Genomic DNA, 17047 nt, shown 5'->3' on the forward strand with positions numbered 1-17047 from the left:
GAAACTGCCTAGCCCCCATTTCAGAGTCCTGGGATTGATTTCCAGCACAGTGTTGGCATTATATTAGTATATATTATAAGGATTGAAATATGTGTAATTGCATAGCTAGACTTTGATGCAGGCAGGGAGATCAAGGGTGGAAATTCTTGCTGTGTACTGATGTAGTGCTTTAACCTTATTGCCTTCAAACAATTCTTTTTAGATGCCTGGTTGTCTAGTGAGCACGGGCACTCTAACTAGATCTGGCCTTTGAGGATCTCATTCTGAGGGGTGATTTGGATAATGTAGTGCACAGAGTGCCATCGGAGGGGTAGGCAACTGGTCACCGTCACCTTAAATGCTTGGAATGAGTAGCTGACCATGGACTTTGCTCTTAACAAGGCAGTGCTGAATTGGATGATGGATGGATGGATAGCATAGCCAAAAAACTTTTTCCCATTTGAGATATGATTCCACCCAAGAAAGAGTCAGTATTTTTTTGCATTTGTAACTGTCATCATGGTGGTAGGTGGTGGCAGCCATCATCATCCTCTCACTTGATGCAGTGCTGCCTGCTTCTTCCTTAACTTTTATATATATTTTTTTCTCCTGTGTCTGCCCTCTTCTCTTCCTATTTCTCCTCTCCTTCCTCTCACCACCCTTCAGAGGAGAAGTAGGATTGCAAAAAAGCTACTGGTCTCATGGGTGTAGGGTAGACATATATTATCCTAGATTTGGGTTCCTACAGTTCAGATGGGGTAATACAGTAGCTAAGTCCTTCATATATGTGTGGGATGGGCTCTCAAAATACAAGAACTTTCTTCATATATCCAATACTGTAAGTTGGAGGAAGCTAGTAAAATCAGGTTTGTTGGTAACACTGGAAACCTTAATAGGCAGTTTTTCTGTGTAGTTTACTGGGGATCTTAATAGCTTAGGAAGGTTGCTAGTATCTCTTCCGTATAATTTATTTTGCACCATCCCACTCTGTTAATTGTTCTTTATGACTTTGTAATATTGACACTGATTGCATAAATATACAAGAGGTTATTCATGTGCCGTTGCAGAATTACCATGTCAGGACGAGGCCCTAGGAAGCCTCCTAAACGTATGAGAATACAAGCTAAAGACGGACTGTACAGAGTTAAATGATAGATAGGTTGCTACATAAAAATGTGTTTGCTGAATACTATTTTTTCCCAGGCAACACACTTGGAGAAGCAGTGGAAGGGATTAACTCAAGCACCTGGATGTGTGGAGGTGTGGGATACTTGGTGTAGAGCTGTCAGCTCTCAAATACTTAGGTGCAAAGTCAGTGGAAACTCCAGAAAATTTTGTAAGTTCATTTTACAGTACTTTAATTTTTAGTGTAATTTTCTTATTGTAATTTGATTCAGATTATATCAGTTCTTGCATGATGCAGCAGTACTTCTAATAAATTGAGTATTGTAGCTAGAGTTGATTAACCTCTCCATTCTCATTGGGTATATTAGAAAATTATAATGAGATTCCAAAGGTATAATGTAATTAATGTTAAACTGATGCCATGCACATGTTAGGGCAATAATAAGTTAAGGACTGGTAGTGTTTGTTGATGCTCAGATTATAAGTAGCTATGTTGGATTTTGTAAGAATGCATGTGTTCGTGGTAGTGGATTTATTTTCATTTTAAAATGCATCCTTGGTACTTTATTTTTCATCTTTCCCCCATTCAGTGTTTTGGGCTTTTTTTTCCACGAAGGTACTTTTAAAATTTGTTTAATAATGAATTAGCTCTCTTTGATGTGGCATGTATGATTGGCATTGTCAAGAGAGCTCAGCAGTAGTTACTTGAATATGGTTCTGCAGTGTAAGTTTCTTAATCAGATATGTACAGTAAACCCCCAGTTATTTTTATGGGGCAAGGTCTGGGAAGTACCATGAGTCCACAAAACTGCTAATATCGTTTGCAGACTTTGAGAGCATAGTTAAAACTCAAGGCTACATGCTGTAAGTTAAGAAACTTACATAAAAGTTCACCACAACCCAAACAAATACAGTACATAACTTTAGTCACGGAATAATCAAGGGAGTGTATGCACAGAATCCACAAATGGTGAGGGGTATACTGTATCTTGGGGTATAGGAACGTGATTTATATCCAGGAGACTCTGGTAAATAGAACTAAGTTTTTGCCATATAAATACTTCTTAATTTATCTCTGCTGTCATGCAGTGGAAATACCAGTTAAAAAGAGAGGTTACCTCTCTCAGCAACCAGTGCCAGGATTTTGTAGTTTATAAAATTCATCATAGGCCTAGATTTCATGAAATGCAGATAGGGCTGGAGAAGCTCTCTCTTCAAGTTTCTAATGGAAGTGTGTGTGTATGGAATTTGTGGTACATAGGTAATTCCCACTGTGCATCAAAATCTTCACTGAATGAGAATAGATTTGAAGAGCTTGAATTTCCACACCTGAAAAGTGCCAGTCTTAGTCTCCCTAGGCCTAATTGTTACCAACGAAACAGCCAGTCAAATATTATAAAAGTACCCCCCCTAACAGTAAGCAGAGAAAAAAGGGGAAAAATTGGAGTGGAATCCTAATTTTGCTAGAGAACCTTACCAAAATCAATGTAAAGTATGTTTCTGTTGATGAAACTAGGTGTAAGAGGTCAACATGACAGTTAAAAAAAAAAAAAAAAAAAAAAAAAAAAAAAATTCCCAGACTTGAAATATTTGGCAAAAACCTAATTTTCACTAAAGAACCTTACCAGAATAAATGAAATCAATGTAAAGTAGGTTTCTAATGATGAAACTAGATGCAGGAGTCAACATGAGTAAAAAAAAAAAAAAAATGGTGAGAGTAGACAAACAGGCTGATCATGGCAGGGGAAATTACTACGTCATATTCAGGACAAAGAATAGTGGAGGGAGGAATTGGGAGGTTGGGTTGGAGGGTCTCTGGTGGGGGTTTAAGGGGATGAGAAACCCCCCCAGTGTGGGGAAGGTGGTGTGGGAATCTCTGGGTGGGGGGTGAGGGGGGGACAAGACAACATCCCTAATATGGGGAAGGTGGTGTGAGGGAGTATTATGACAGGGAGGAAACATACACAGAGTGATCATAGCAAGGAGATTCTCGCATCATTCAATATAAAAGGGAGGGTGTGGAGGGAGGTGGATGAGAAGGGGGGCTGGGGAGGTGAGCAGGCATGAGACACCCCCACTCCCATACATTGTAGATGTGGTATTGGTGAGTACAGTAGTTTGGATGAGAGGGGGACAGAGCTGGCTGTGTATTCAATCAGCCAGAGGGAGGTGGAGAAGTGGCTGAGGGGGGTCCCCCACAGGCCTGGTGATGGGATAGGGAACTTTTCCACCACCTCATCCCCAAGTTCTGATTGGGTAGGAACCATTTACATCATGTAAAAAGGGCTGGCTTTATGCTCACCAGTTTTTGACGGACCTACAATTGTCAGTCATAGGACTGTATCGTGAAGTAAACTTGCAGACTGACAATCGTCAGTCATAGTACTCTTGGGGTTAAGCATGCTGTGACAATCTTTCTTCCAGCTCATTAACTTATGTATGTGTCCTGTTTTGTTCTAAGGGTCTTCCCTCTTAATAACCGGTAAACTTAAGGAGACGGAGATTCACCTTGGTATAGAGGACTAGTGACTGCTTGTATTACTGAAGAACCTTTGGATGGCTAGTCTGTACACTGAGCTGCTTCACATGAAGAAGACAGTTGGAAGATTTTCTTGTGTGTCATCATATCACCCACATGAACATGATACTAATGGGAAGACTTGAAGCTACCTATGACATTGTCCCTGGGAATCCAGGTGCCAGGTGCTGCCACAGTTTATATGGATCAGTCACATATAATTCTGTCTCATGTCAGTTGACTGCATATGTTATGGTACCTGGACAACACATCAGCTATAGAGAACTAGGTTTTGTTGCTTTTCTTTATCTATCATGAGGAACCCTTGGACAGCACCTCAGTCATAGCTTGTATAGAATGCCTGGGGTCATCTAGATCCGAAGTCCCTCCTCTGTCTGGCTGAGGTCATTTACCACAGCACATAGCTATATACAATCTCCCACATCCCCAAAGTCCACAATCTATAATATTAGTGAATGCCCTCTCCAGAGGCAAGCTAACTTTTGGCAGCTAGTTCCTGTCCAGTGACATGTTCAAGGAGCACATGCAACAGTGACATGTTCAAGGAGCACATGCAACAATATACCTCTCTCCATCCATCCATCCATCCATATCCAGTCCTATGTTGCCACATTAGGGAGCGTAGAAGCCTGGGGCTAGGCAAGTTGTTCTTGACATTTAAGTTGAGAATGACTAGCCTCACTCATCTCTGAGTGGCATTACGTGAGCAATAAACCCCAACCCCCCCTTGGATATAAACCTACACAGGCTCAATCCAATTGGAGCACCTTAATTACCCACTAAACCACCAGGCACCATAATTTGGTTATATGGTTACCACCCAGAGTAGTAAATCATTTCCTGGTGTGCTGAAAACCATTTGGCTTGTCTCTCAGTGTAGAGTTATCCATAGACAGAAGAAAGAGGAAAGAGTGAAGGAAAGAAAGGCAGAAGAGGGAGTGTAAAGTCACCCATAGGCAGAAGGAAGAGGAAAGAATGAAGGAAAGAAAGACAGAAGAGGAAGGAAGGAAGAGAGGAAAGGGCAGACATCCAAAGTAGCACTACATTGAGTGAGTGAGTGGATGGTGAGCACCCCCACCTACCACAGACCTCACTGGCCTAATTGCCTCATTATCCAGTACCAAACAGAGTTTCCAGTCACCCCAGCCTATAGGTGTCTCACATGGACTGACCACTTGGGGAACCTTTGGAATACCTGGCAGTTAGAGGAATAACTGAAATTTTCTGTATCTTTTCCCATCAGCTACAGTATGTACAACACAAATCATAAATCGGCTCCAGTACTACTCAGGGAAGGTACAGTACTGTATTTTCATTGCTTCCTGATGGTCCTTCTTACCATGATGCAACCCCTGCTTTTGCTGTGCAGCCATCTACCCAGGTTACATTTTACCAGCCTCTCCCTGCATTCCTTCACTCACAGTTAACAAAAATCCTTGAACTTAATGCTTGAAGTATAATAGAGACAGTTCTTCACTAAAGAATGACATTATTGCTGCTGCTCCCCATATCACCATGTTTCGGCACAAAGACATACACAGTAGCTCTTTTAGCAGCTCTGGAATGTCACACAATCTGCATCAAGGGATGTTGCCACATGGTGGGAACCACCCATATTTTGGGAAATTCAGTGTGCAGACATTGCAGTGAAAACTTTTGGATTGTTTTTCCCTCCTCTTACTGTATTCATCATAGACAAGAATACCAAACCTTCAGCTTTTGTGAGTCAGTCTCCCTGGCCTCCACAAAGTGCTGGTATTGGCTGTAGATTAGGATAATATCTCAGTGTAGTGGGTGTTTCCATCTCTTTCAATATTAAAATTTTCATAGCACTTGATTTTACTGAAGGTAGGATCTTTTTAAAGAGTAGTACTTGTAATTGAACCTCCATTAAAACATAGGATTTTGCCAATTAAAGGATGAAAATTTCATCAGAAATAATGATTTAGCTCTCACCATATGCAAAATGCATGAATTAGGGCTTTGGTGCAGATGACAAGTTGTGACTTGCTTATTTGATTTTAGTGACAAGCAAACAATGTAATGAAAAATAATTTCATCCAAAGCAAAAGGTGAAACTACTGTATTCTGGACAGTGGTGAATACCATCTGCATTTAATATCGTTTTCATCAAAAGCAGCTCAGTTAAAACACAGTCATTTTGCTCAGACACATTCTACACCTTAGTGTGGACACCAGCTGTATTAGTTATATTTCATGTTTGAAGTTGCTGATATATTAAGGTGATGTATTTGTATAGTTGGCTTTCAAAATAATTGCTGCTTCTATCTCTCTGTCTATTGCCAGATTCCACAATCCTGTAAGGGGTGGCCATTTGACTTTGAGTTATTTGTTTTACGGGGAGGGACACTAACCCTCCACCAACCCACTTCCTGACACGTAGGGAGCACGTATGGTTTGGTTATATGGTTACCACCCAGTGTTGTAAATGGTTTCTTGGCTTGCAGGAAACCATTTGGCTTGTCACTCAAAGTAAAGCCACCTGTAAAGGAAAGAAAAGCAATGAGAAGTGACAGGAAAGATGGTAGAAATAGGAAGAGAGGAGGGCAGGCACAGAAAAAGAATGATAAAGGCTAAGGAAGAAGTAGGCGCACTACATCAAGTGAGTGGATGATGGTCGCCACCACCTACCACCAAATTGCTACTTGCTCAGAAATATTAATGCACTTGACTAGTGCAGCACAACCCCAAATGCAACATCCTAGGATTAGTTTATTTTCTTGGTTCAGAAAACACACTAAGCTGAGCCATATGTTAATTGTACCCGATATAGATGATTCTTGGAAGATACACATGGGTAGCATCACCACTGCTGCTAGAAATCAGGACAAAAATCTAAAGTAAGATTCACAGTGCTCACCATCCACAGACTCGATGTAGTGCTGCTCATGGGTGACTGCCCTTTCCTCTCCTCCTTCCTTCTTCCTTCCTTCCTCTTCTGTCTTTCTTTCCTTCATTCTTTCCACTTCTTTCTGTCTGTGGGTGACTCTACACTGAGTGACAAACCAAATGGTTTCCCGTACACCAGGAAACCATTTACTGCACTGGGTGGTAACCACATAACCAAATCATGGCACGTGGTGGTTTAGTAGGTAATTAAGGGTCTCCAGTCAGATTGAGCCTATGCAGGCTTATATCCAAGGGGTGGTTGGGGTTTATTGCTTACATAATGCCACTCAGCGACGAGTGAGGCTCGTCACTCTCATCTTAAATGTCAGGACCAACTTGTCTAGCCCCAGGCTCCCATGCTTCTCATGGGGCAACACAAGGTTAGATGATGATGAAGATTCTCAGGAGTTAATATGTCCCAGTCCCACTGTACTGAGGTAAAATGTCAAACAACCAACTGGGAGTGAAAACTAGTGCCATTAAAAGATTTCAGTGCACTTTGACTACAAACTAAAGAGTGACCAACATTATATATTTGGATGATAGATGGTGGAGGAGAATAATGGTGTGTTTTAACACCAACAGAATGTCCACAAGCAGCTTAGAAAAAGTCACATTGCTGCCCGGTTGGAAAAGCTGAATGAAGGTCGCGGGCTGGACTGGGCAACGGCTGAAGCTTTGGCTTTTGGCTCCTTGTTGCAGCAAGGTTGGACCAGCATTGTCCTGTCACCCTGTGCATAAGATTGTGGCCTTAGGTGACAGATGATAAAACTAGATCGCCAATTAGAAAACATAGTGTGACCTGTTACTAATATATTCCCTAAGAAACTAATACTGGAGTGTGCACAGTAACCGCCAGTACTAAGTGTATGCAGGATGGATATCTTTTTCTGTCATATCTGTGATTCCAGTAATTTCTCTTTTACTTAGTTTTGACATGCATTCTTTTGCTTTTGCCCTGCATGTACACCTGTGTAAATTTAGAGAGAGAAAGGGGGAGCAAGCTTGTTATGTATTTAGTGAATCCATTCCAGGAATGCACTGTATAGGTGGTACTTGTACATATGAAAAGTAAATTCTATTCTTGCCCCCAACCAAAATTTACCTTTTTCCATAACATCCTATAGAACACATCCCCTTCTCAGCACTTTCCTCCTGTTACCCATATATCTGTCTGAAACCACAAGAAATTGTTGTTTATTAGGAATTAGAAGCTTTTGAATTTTTTAGTGCCACCACCACTCTTAACACCGTCACCATACTACCACAAATTTCAAGCCATTGATTTTTCATCACAACAGATTATTGGGCGTGGACAGATTATAAGAAATACAAACAGGATTGTTGCACATGGAAGAGGCACAGACAGATTATAACAAATACAAACAGGAATGTTGCACATGCTAGAGGTAACAGGCTTTTCATTCATTGCTTCCTCATTTACAGGCACCCTTCAATAAGAAGTTTAATTCTCAGTTGGATTATGTGGTTTTTCAGTTTATTCTTATTACTTATGGTCAGGTTTATTCAGCTTGGAGATATTTTTCAAATTGAAGGAATTAGAAATAGCCTGTTATTTTCTTTCACTGATAGAGTGCTTTCTCAGACAGAATATAATCTTAAAAATAGGAAGGATAAACAAAAAACTATTCCTTTCATTCAAAGAGTTAAGCTTCTTATTAAGCTGCTTGTGACATAACCCAGTTAGTAGAATTTATGGAGGGAGGATCACCCCAGGTTCATGAGATCTTTGGACACATTGCTTTTTTTGTATACAGTGGTTAGAATCTCTCACAAGGCCTGATGACTGTCCCCCAGGGCCCTCAGTGACTTTTTCACTCATCCAAAATGAGCATTGGATTAGGCAACTCGCATTCCGCCCACACCTTGCTCCCCGTCATCCATCATAGCTTGTGTATGCTATATCTCAGTAACCCTGCATCCTTTAAACGTAATCATAGCCCCAAGGTATAGGCATTTGCAAAGCCCTGGCCTAATGATATTCAAGGTTTTAGGTCCCTCCACCCTCTCAGCACCTCCCCTCATGTGCATCATATCCTGTAGATGCCATATTCTGTAAATGGGTAGCACAACCTTACACACATTGTAGGTCAGTTGTAAGAGTCCAGCCTATTAATTTGTAAGGTTCAGTATAGTTTGCTGTTGTAGGAAAACACTGTGGGGTTACACCATCATTTGAAAGTTGGTGAACAGATTGAGGGTTGTATGCTAAGTGTCAATGAAGATTTTTTAACACCTCTTCCTTATCGATTTTTTCTGCACATTACACCACTATATCCTCTTGTATATTATTGATGCATTTTGTCAGTATTAAAATGATATAAAGGACACACAAGATAGTTACAGTATAATATACAAAATAAATAACTAAGGAAAAAGTGCTATGTAGCCTCTTATGCCACATAAAGTGACAGCCTGTGAATCTGGTTCCAAAATTGTTTTGGAAGCCATGATCTACCGAGTTAATACAGTACACCCATATTCATTTTATCATGAGCTTGGTAATACTTTGACCCTTTATCACCTTGGGTGGGGAAATCAAGAGTAATACTTCTCAGTCATTTAGGACATGAATCAGAAGAGAAGGAAGACACAATTCTGTCTCCTTTTCTCCCTCCCTGTGTTGTAGGAGCTTTAGGGTGCTCGCATTAAAAGTGGTGGGGCCTTGGGTTGCTTTCTTTCTTGTGTAGGGAGCTTTAGGGTGCTTGCATTAAAAGTGTTGGGGCCTGGAGTTGCTTCTTTCTTGTAGCCAGTAGCAGTCAATAGATTTGAAAGTTGAATGATGATTGTGGTTGTAACAACATGCTCTGGTCAGTGGGCATTATCATTGCATTTTTGTAACTCAAGCACTTGTACAGTACCATATTGCATGAGCTTATATGTGTCAGATCTGCAGTAGGGTTAGTATGCTTTGATGTTGAATCAGCTGAGCCTTTTGTAGGTATGTAGTGATATACTGAATAGGATATGACTATATTTTGTCTACCATATCTTGTTGGAGATTTTCATAATTTTGCAGGTTTTCCTGTAGCTTTGTGGCAGATAAGAGACTGCTCTGCAGCATTTCCGTAGCACTTTGTGTTTAGCATCATATTCTTCTGTTAATCTCCTGTTATGGCTTATCATTTGGCATGGAGAGATGGCATTTTTTAGGCCAAGTTAAAGTGGACAGTGTATAATCGTATAATTTGTATCTTTTGTAAAGGCTTCAACATGCATGCATGTTTTGTCCTTGTCACCTAATGATGGCTGTCCATGCTGCTCGATCTCTGACTTCCTTCTTCTTCAGGTCTTGATCCCTGAGGTCACACTCTGTGACCTTGTCTTAGGTCCTTTTTGGTCTGCCTCTCAGAACCCTACACATAACGTTCATACTTTTCACCTGCTGCACCAAATTGTCTTCCATCCTCTCAACATGCCCAGACCTTCTCAATCTACTGCTCCCAGTCACAACACTAATACATTACAGTCCCATTCTTCAGCCACAATCCTACTCCCTACAGGCCTCGTATTGAAGGATGCGCTACTCATCCATCTAATCATTGTCATTTCTGTACATTTGAGCCTACAAATATTCTTTTCCTTTATTGTCCAGGTCTCACTACCATACAGCATTACACTCCGAACACATGCTGCATGCAAAGATCTGTTAATATGTAAAGAGAGCCCTCTCAGTGTTAGGAGAGGCAGCAGCTCCTTGAACTTCCTCCAACCACTCCTTGCCCTAGCCACAGAGGTATCTCCAACCCCAACTCCACCACATAATATGTCCTGAATAACATAACACCTCCGCTCACTCAAGACACTTTCAGGCATGATCAGTCCTTTCATGCCTGGCGGTTTCTACATGCTCTCTCTGATACACCATACACATGAAATCAGCATTATTTTGCTGTCTGCCTTTATTACCACTACATCTCACCAGCCCTGGGTATCATCACTTTTTCTTTTATCCCCATTTATTCTCAAACTTTTGTGCCTCATGTGCAGTAATGATTTAGATGATAAACATATTATCTTTCTTATTGTAAATGTACTGTGCATGCTTTGTAGAAGCTAACCAGATCATTGTTATATATTACTTGTTAAATAATAAGTGCTGGATGACACAACTTGATTAATATATACCTTCAACTAAATTAATGTTGTATACTATTTGTTAAATAAGTGATGGATGACATGACTGGATTATTACCTTCAACCCCTTGATTTATTATTAATTCTACCATCAGATGATCTTATTCACATTAGGATTGACTTTCTGAATTGGAGGAGTTAGATTCAGCTTTAATAAACCCCATCACTATGAAAGACCAGTCCTCACTTGAATTATAATATCTGGAAGTAATGAAAATAAACTTTAAAAATATGTCATATGATGCAAGGGATTATGAACTGTGTTTCATTATGAAGAGGGGACTTTATATTAAAATATTAATTGTTAGCACCTAATATAATTCGGTTGGTTATTACTATCAGCTACGCCTGCACAGTAAGAAGAATTGTCTTGCTGTCACACTAACTTTTTTCTTCAGTAATAGCATACTCAGATGCTGAATGCGCTTGAATGAGTTGCATAAAATTGTGCTAAATAAGATTGCTGTAATCATTCAGCCAGAGAATGTTACCTTCACAGTATTCTTGCAATATCCAGACAATTTTATTTAGTATGGAATGCATCTTTATTTTATTATTATTATTATTTTTATTATTATTATTATTATTATTTCTTCACTGAAGATGTTCCATATAACGTTAATTTATCTCTCCACGAAAAGAGGTCTCTCAAAGTGTAAATAAAATCATCTGGAAGTAGGAAGAATATGTCAATAAAATATCATCATCTGACAGAAAGAGTTAAAAATGAGTCAACAAATGACCATTGAACCGTTTTACTACCCTCCAGCCCTTACATGTCTCTGGCACCTGCTGTATCTTAATTAGCATGTGAAGTTTACTGTAAGTTCTTGAGTTTTTTACAGGAAAGGGTTCTCTTCTACTTCAATGATGTATTTTTTCAGTTTAATCAGGCAGACAACTGGCAATTTTATTCAGTTTCAGAAGGATCCTTGGTAGCTAAGGGGGTTACTTAAGGTTATATTTAACTCTTTTGCATTGAAAAATCTCCCCCAAGATTAACATAATCACTTAGTGATGTCAGAAAGTAAAATGAAAAAGATGCCATTGTAGTGAAGGGATTAATGAGGATGATATGCTGTTCATGTACTTGGTACTTTGTATACAGTAGTATATATATTCTTGTAGAGTCAGAGAAAAATTTATCCAATTACTGTTTGCAACTTTCCTCTCTGATGCATCATATCAAAGAGTCATCTTAGGGTAGATAAACATACCAGGTCACTCTCATCTTTGGAATATTAGCCATTAGAGGAAAGTGACAAGTAAGGGAAATGAATGTCCCAGACTGCATGTGTGTCATTTTTAACATAACAAACTTTGAGTTGAATGATATCAGTACTGTATTGTCATTGGATAAAATAAGGTGATATGCATTTTCATTCCTCAAGGGTTCAGTGTGCGACTGTGTGGTCAAGATGTCGGACGTGGAACTTTTTCGCAGCGCCACTGTATGTTAGTGGACCAGGTACTGTATTTATAAACACACAAGTTAAGCTTAAGTTGTGTATTGAATTGATAATTCAGTATATTCTGTACATGTATTTTAACTTGCACAGCTACCAAAAAGTGCACAAATGAAATGACTGAATACTAAAGTTAAAAAAAAAAATGTTAACAGTTGATTATTACATAGACTCATAATGTTAATTGGTTAACCCCTTCAGTAAGGTGATGAATATTTTAGCCTATTCTTGCTACCTCCAGACAGTTTATTTAACTTTGAGAAGACCTCTAGCTATGATGCTGTTAATTGAAGGGAATTTCTAATCCCTCCAGTTCAAAATCCCTCCTAATCTGATTGAAGTACAGTAATCCCCCGATTATCTGGACATCCCTTATCTGAACAATCCTTTTTCCAAACGCTATGATCTGTCTGTTTGAAACATTATTCGTACATTTTTCCATTTTACCCGGACAAAATGCTTGCGTCCGGGTGGAAATTATGGCCAGACGTACTTTTGTCCCGGCTGGGGCTGTTTTTTTAATGCTTTTTTCATGTCACTGCAGGGTATCACCCTGCAGTTTCAATTACTTGTCTTTGATGATGGGTCTGCTTGACCATGGTAATTGCTTGGGTGTGGTTTATAGGACTACTTGACCGGATAGAGTAGTGTAAATCTCCAGGAATAAATATTGTATAATGTACTGTAGTGCCCTTTACAGTGACTTTCAGAGTTAGGGTATGAATGAAGAGGGGCCAGGGGAGAAGTCCATTATTCAGATGGATCCACTATCCGGACATGTCCTTGGCTCTATTACGTTGGATAATTGATGAGTTACGGTATTGTGCTCTGCAGATAGCAAGAATAAACTTCAAAATACTGTAGTGGAGTGAAGAGTTTAAGGTTCTTTATAAAATAATCCCACAGGACACAGATGAGATGTACATTCCTCTCAACAACATCAGTGACCATCAGGATGCTCACCTCGAGGTTGTCAACAGTATACTCTCAGAAGAGGCTGTGTTAGGATTTGAGTATGGAGTATCAGTGGAGAGCCCTAATACCCTCTGCGTCTGGGAAGCACAGTTTGGAGATTTCTATAATGGTGCTCAAATAATGATAGACACGTTTGTGTCAAGTGGTGAAGGTATGTCAACCATGTTTGAACCACATAGTTGCAGTTTGTAAATTGAGTATATATTGTAATTAAATTGTCAATTTAATAATATTGTACAGTACACCAGAGGTGAAACATATAACATTCTTTGCTCTCACTATCTGTGCAGGGTGTCTGAGGACTTGATGTGCTAATTTCAGGAGGTGATACTGGGGCTGCTGATGTTTAGCAAAAAATGATTATGTATATCAACATAGGGCAAATTTTCTGTGGTGACAGAGTTACAGATACTTATGACCTTATGGATAAATTATTGCACATAAAGACATTGGTAATTTTAGTTCCCTAAGGGTACAGCCACACTGGACATGGCAAATGGGGAGACTTGAGCTGGGAGTGATGAGGTGACATAAAACTCATAAAATCATATGTGGGTGGCCACACTGAATGAGCTGGGAGGTTTGTTGCTTCACTCACCCATTATGCTCGTCACTACGCGATGCAGCATGTTCCAAAATGTCATGCACTGCCTAGTGACATCCCCAGGCATGTCTACACTAATGAACAGCTTCTGACTATCTGTCGCGTGCGAGGATGCTGCTTCCTTTTTGGACAGGCACCGCGTTGACGCTAACCTCGCCGCTCATTGCTCAACTCTACCTCCACTTGTTGCATCTGGTGTGACCATACTTTAACAGCTGAGGAACCTTTGTTTGATGTAGCATTTTTTACTCAAAATCAGGCATGGAATCACCTCCTGAAGTTAAAATGTTGAGTCCCGTGACACCTTTTCCATATATTTGCATCAGAACCACTTCTCGTATGATTTTTAGGACTGGGAAAACTGTGCTAGAGCAAATCAATAAGACAAACGTAAAACTTTTTTTTTTTTTTAATAATAACTAATTTGGAATCGGATTCCTTTAGAACTGAACTCTTATACCTCCTCCAAACGTAATCTTTTTGTGATTAAAGTTATACCTGCAGATTCAGTTCATACCTTCTTTTTCTTCTACTGTGTTTTAAGCACTGTAGAAATCAAATCTTTGGCTCATGGAAAAGGCATTAACAGAAAAGAAAGTTCAAGAAAATTGTAGGATTATATCTATGTCTATATATATCCATCTATCCATCTATATATATATATATATCTGTATATCTTTATATCTATATCTATCTATCTATATATATATATATATATATATATATATATATATATATACAGTAAAAGTCCAATTCTTCGGCATCCAATTCCCCGGCAAATCTGACATTTCGGCAGTTTTGAGAAATACAGTAGTCCCATTTACGAAAATCTCCGATCGTTCGGCAGATTTTCCGATTTTTTTCGTCAGTCTTGAAATTCTCCATGAGGCTCGCCAGCTAGCTACCTGCCTTTACCCGCCTTAGTGAGTGAGATAGTGGAAGTGATGGAACGAGTCTACCACTGCCATGAAGCTCAGAGGCTAGCTTTTTCTCCTATAGCATAAAGAGAGGACAAACATGTAGTGAGTCTAGCATGGGAAAGAGAATCTGTTTCGCCATTCTTCCGCCATTCTTCCGAGTTGTTGCCGTGCTGCTGCCGACTTCTCTTGATTCTTCTGTGTGCTTTGTGAACTTCGTACCGAAATACCTCTGAAATTACTATTCGAGTGTGCTGTAAGCACCGTAACATCAGACAGGAGCTTTGTAACACCTGAGTGGACCAGCCGTGTGTTGTGAACAGTATAAACATCTTCTGCGTGCTTTGAAAATGGCCTCCACGATGGGAAAGTTAACTGGTGTTAGCAAGAAGCGTACACATAAGGTGTTGACTATTGCTCGGAAAATTGAGCTGTTGAAAAAATAAGAGGCTGGCATGAGTAGGAAACAGATTATGGATGAGTTTAACGTAAGCTCCTCTACCATCTATGATATAAAGAAACAGAAAAATGATCTATTTAAATTTGTTTCTCAGGCCTCTGGTACGACCCAGAGGAAAGCAATGAGAAAAGCAAAGTTGAGTGAGCTGGATGAAGTGCTGCATAGCTTCTTCCAGCAGTAGCAGAATCCAATCAACCCCTTCTATTGTACATATGTAAATAAGGAACCTACTATAAGTTTAGGTAAGTGCATGTGAACTTGTAGGCCTACTGTACCATTACATTTATATACAGTATGTTCACTAATTTCTTTATTTTTCATATTCATGTATAGTACTGTATTCATTACAGTATTGTACAGTATCAAACAGTATACAGTACTTTCTCCAAACACATTTGTAATGATATGAGTAATGATGATAGTGTTCACCGAAACATATAAGGTACTGAGTGGGTAGGGTTTTTGATAATTCGGCAATTTTGATATTTCGGCACTTGCCTGGTCCCATAGATGCCGAAAAATCGGACTTCTACTGTATATATATATGTATATATTTATATATATATTTATATATTATATATATGTGTGGTGATAGCCAATACCCTCTTCAGGCATAAAATGATCCACAGGTATACATGGCGAGTGATGAGAAGGGTGGGTGGTGAACTGAATGAAAGGAAGGCAATGATTGATTATGTGTGTGTGGATGAAAGGATGCGAAGATGTGAAAAGGATGCAAGAGTGTATAGAGGTTGGGGGAGTGGACTTTCTGACCACTACTTGGTTGTGGCCAGAATTAGAATGCAAGTAAGATGGAGGAATAGAAGAAGGGAAAGACAAGAGGAAGGAGTAGTTGCAAGGAGAGTGGAAAGGTTACAAGAGGATGTGAAAAAGGCAGAGTATAAGAGAGAAGTGGAGGAACGATTGGGCAAATATGAATTGGAGCAGATGGGAGACGTGGAAGGTGTGTGTAAGATATTTACAGAAGAAATATGTGCAGCATGTGATGTGGTGTGTGGAAGGAAGAGAAGACGGAGGGGGGTGCAAGGAACAGCGTGGTAGACTAAAGAGGTGAAACAGGCTGTGGCACAAAGGAAGAAAGCATACAATGAATGGATGAGAAATAGGGCGTGGAAGCAGTTGAGAGGGGAAGAGAGAGTTATATGTGGAAAGAAAGAGAGAGGTGAAAAGATTAGTAAGAGAGAGTAAGAAGAGAGTGGATGAGGAATATGGAGGGAATTTGAGTGTAAAGTGGAGGGACTGTAAGAAAATGTTCTGGAGAGAAGTGAAAAGAGTAAGACAGGGTGGAAGTGAAGTTAGCAGGGGAGTAAAAGATAAAAATGGTACATTACTAGTGGAGAAGGGAGAAAAAGTGAACAGATAGAGAGAACACTTTAAGGAATTGTTGAACGTAGAGGATGGAAGTAATGCGAGTATAAGTGGCTGGGGAATGGCTGGGAGAAGGAGGGAGGTGAGAAGACAGGAAGAAATCAGTAGGATAGAAGTTGTGGAAGCAATGAAGAAAGTTAAATTGGAGAAATCCCCAGGAATTGATGGAGTGTGTGGTGAAATGCTGAAGCATGGGGGAGAGATAGTAGTGGAATGGATGTGGAAGATGTGCAGATTGGCCTGGGAGGAAGGTAGAGTCCCGGAGGATTGGAAGTCAGGTATAATTATTCCCTTGTACAAAGGAAAAGGGGAAAAAGAAGTGTGTAGTAATCATAGGGGCATTTGTCTTCTTAGTATAATAGGAAAAGTGTATGGTAGGATACTTATAGACAGAGAAATTAGTTGGAGAAGAACAGGGAGGCTTTAGGAAGGGAAGAGGTTGTGTAGATCAGATATTCATTCTTAGATCTTTAGTGGAAAAGTTTCTAGAGAAGGGAAAGAAGTTGTATGCGGCTTTCATGGATT

At 39.8% G+C, this 17047-nt stretch overlaps 1 protein-coding gene across 1 annotated transcript; it reads left to right on the forward strand.

Moving 5' to 3' along the window:
- Window positions 1–1239: 1239 nt before the first annotated feature.
- On the forward strand, window positions 1240–13303 carry LOC145389513 (2-oxoadipate dehydrogenase complex component E1-like; the record flags this gene model as incomplete). Its single annotated transcript, XM_080264792.1, has 4 exons — window positions 1240–1315; window positions 7139–7259; window positions 12103–12179; window positions 13084–13303. Coding segments are annotated over 4 exons (494 nt in total), but the record flags the coding sequence as incomplete, so codon positions are not given.
- Between the last annotated feature and the right edge of the window lie 3744 nt (window positions 13304–17047).

The sequence above is a fragment of the Coenobita brevimanus genome, unplaced genomic scaffold (assembly GCF_032717465.1).
Source record: "Coenobita brevimanus isolate Jiangsu-jjx unplaced genomic scaffold, ASM3271746v2 jjx.HiC_scaffold_1099, whole genome shotgun sequence".
Taxonomy (NCBI): domain Eukaryota; kingdom Metazoa; phylum Arthropoda; class Malacostraca; order Decapoda; family Coenobitidae; genus Coenobita; species Coenobita brevimanus.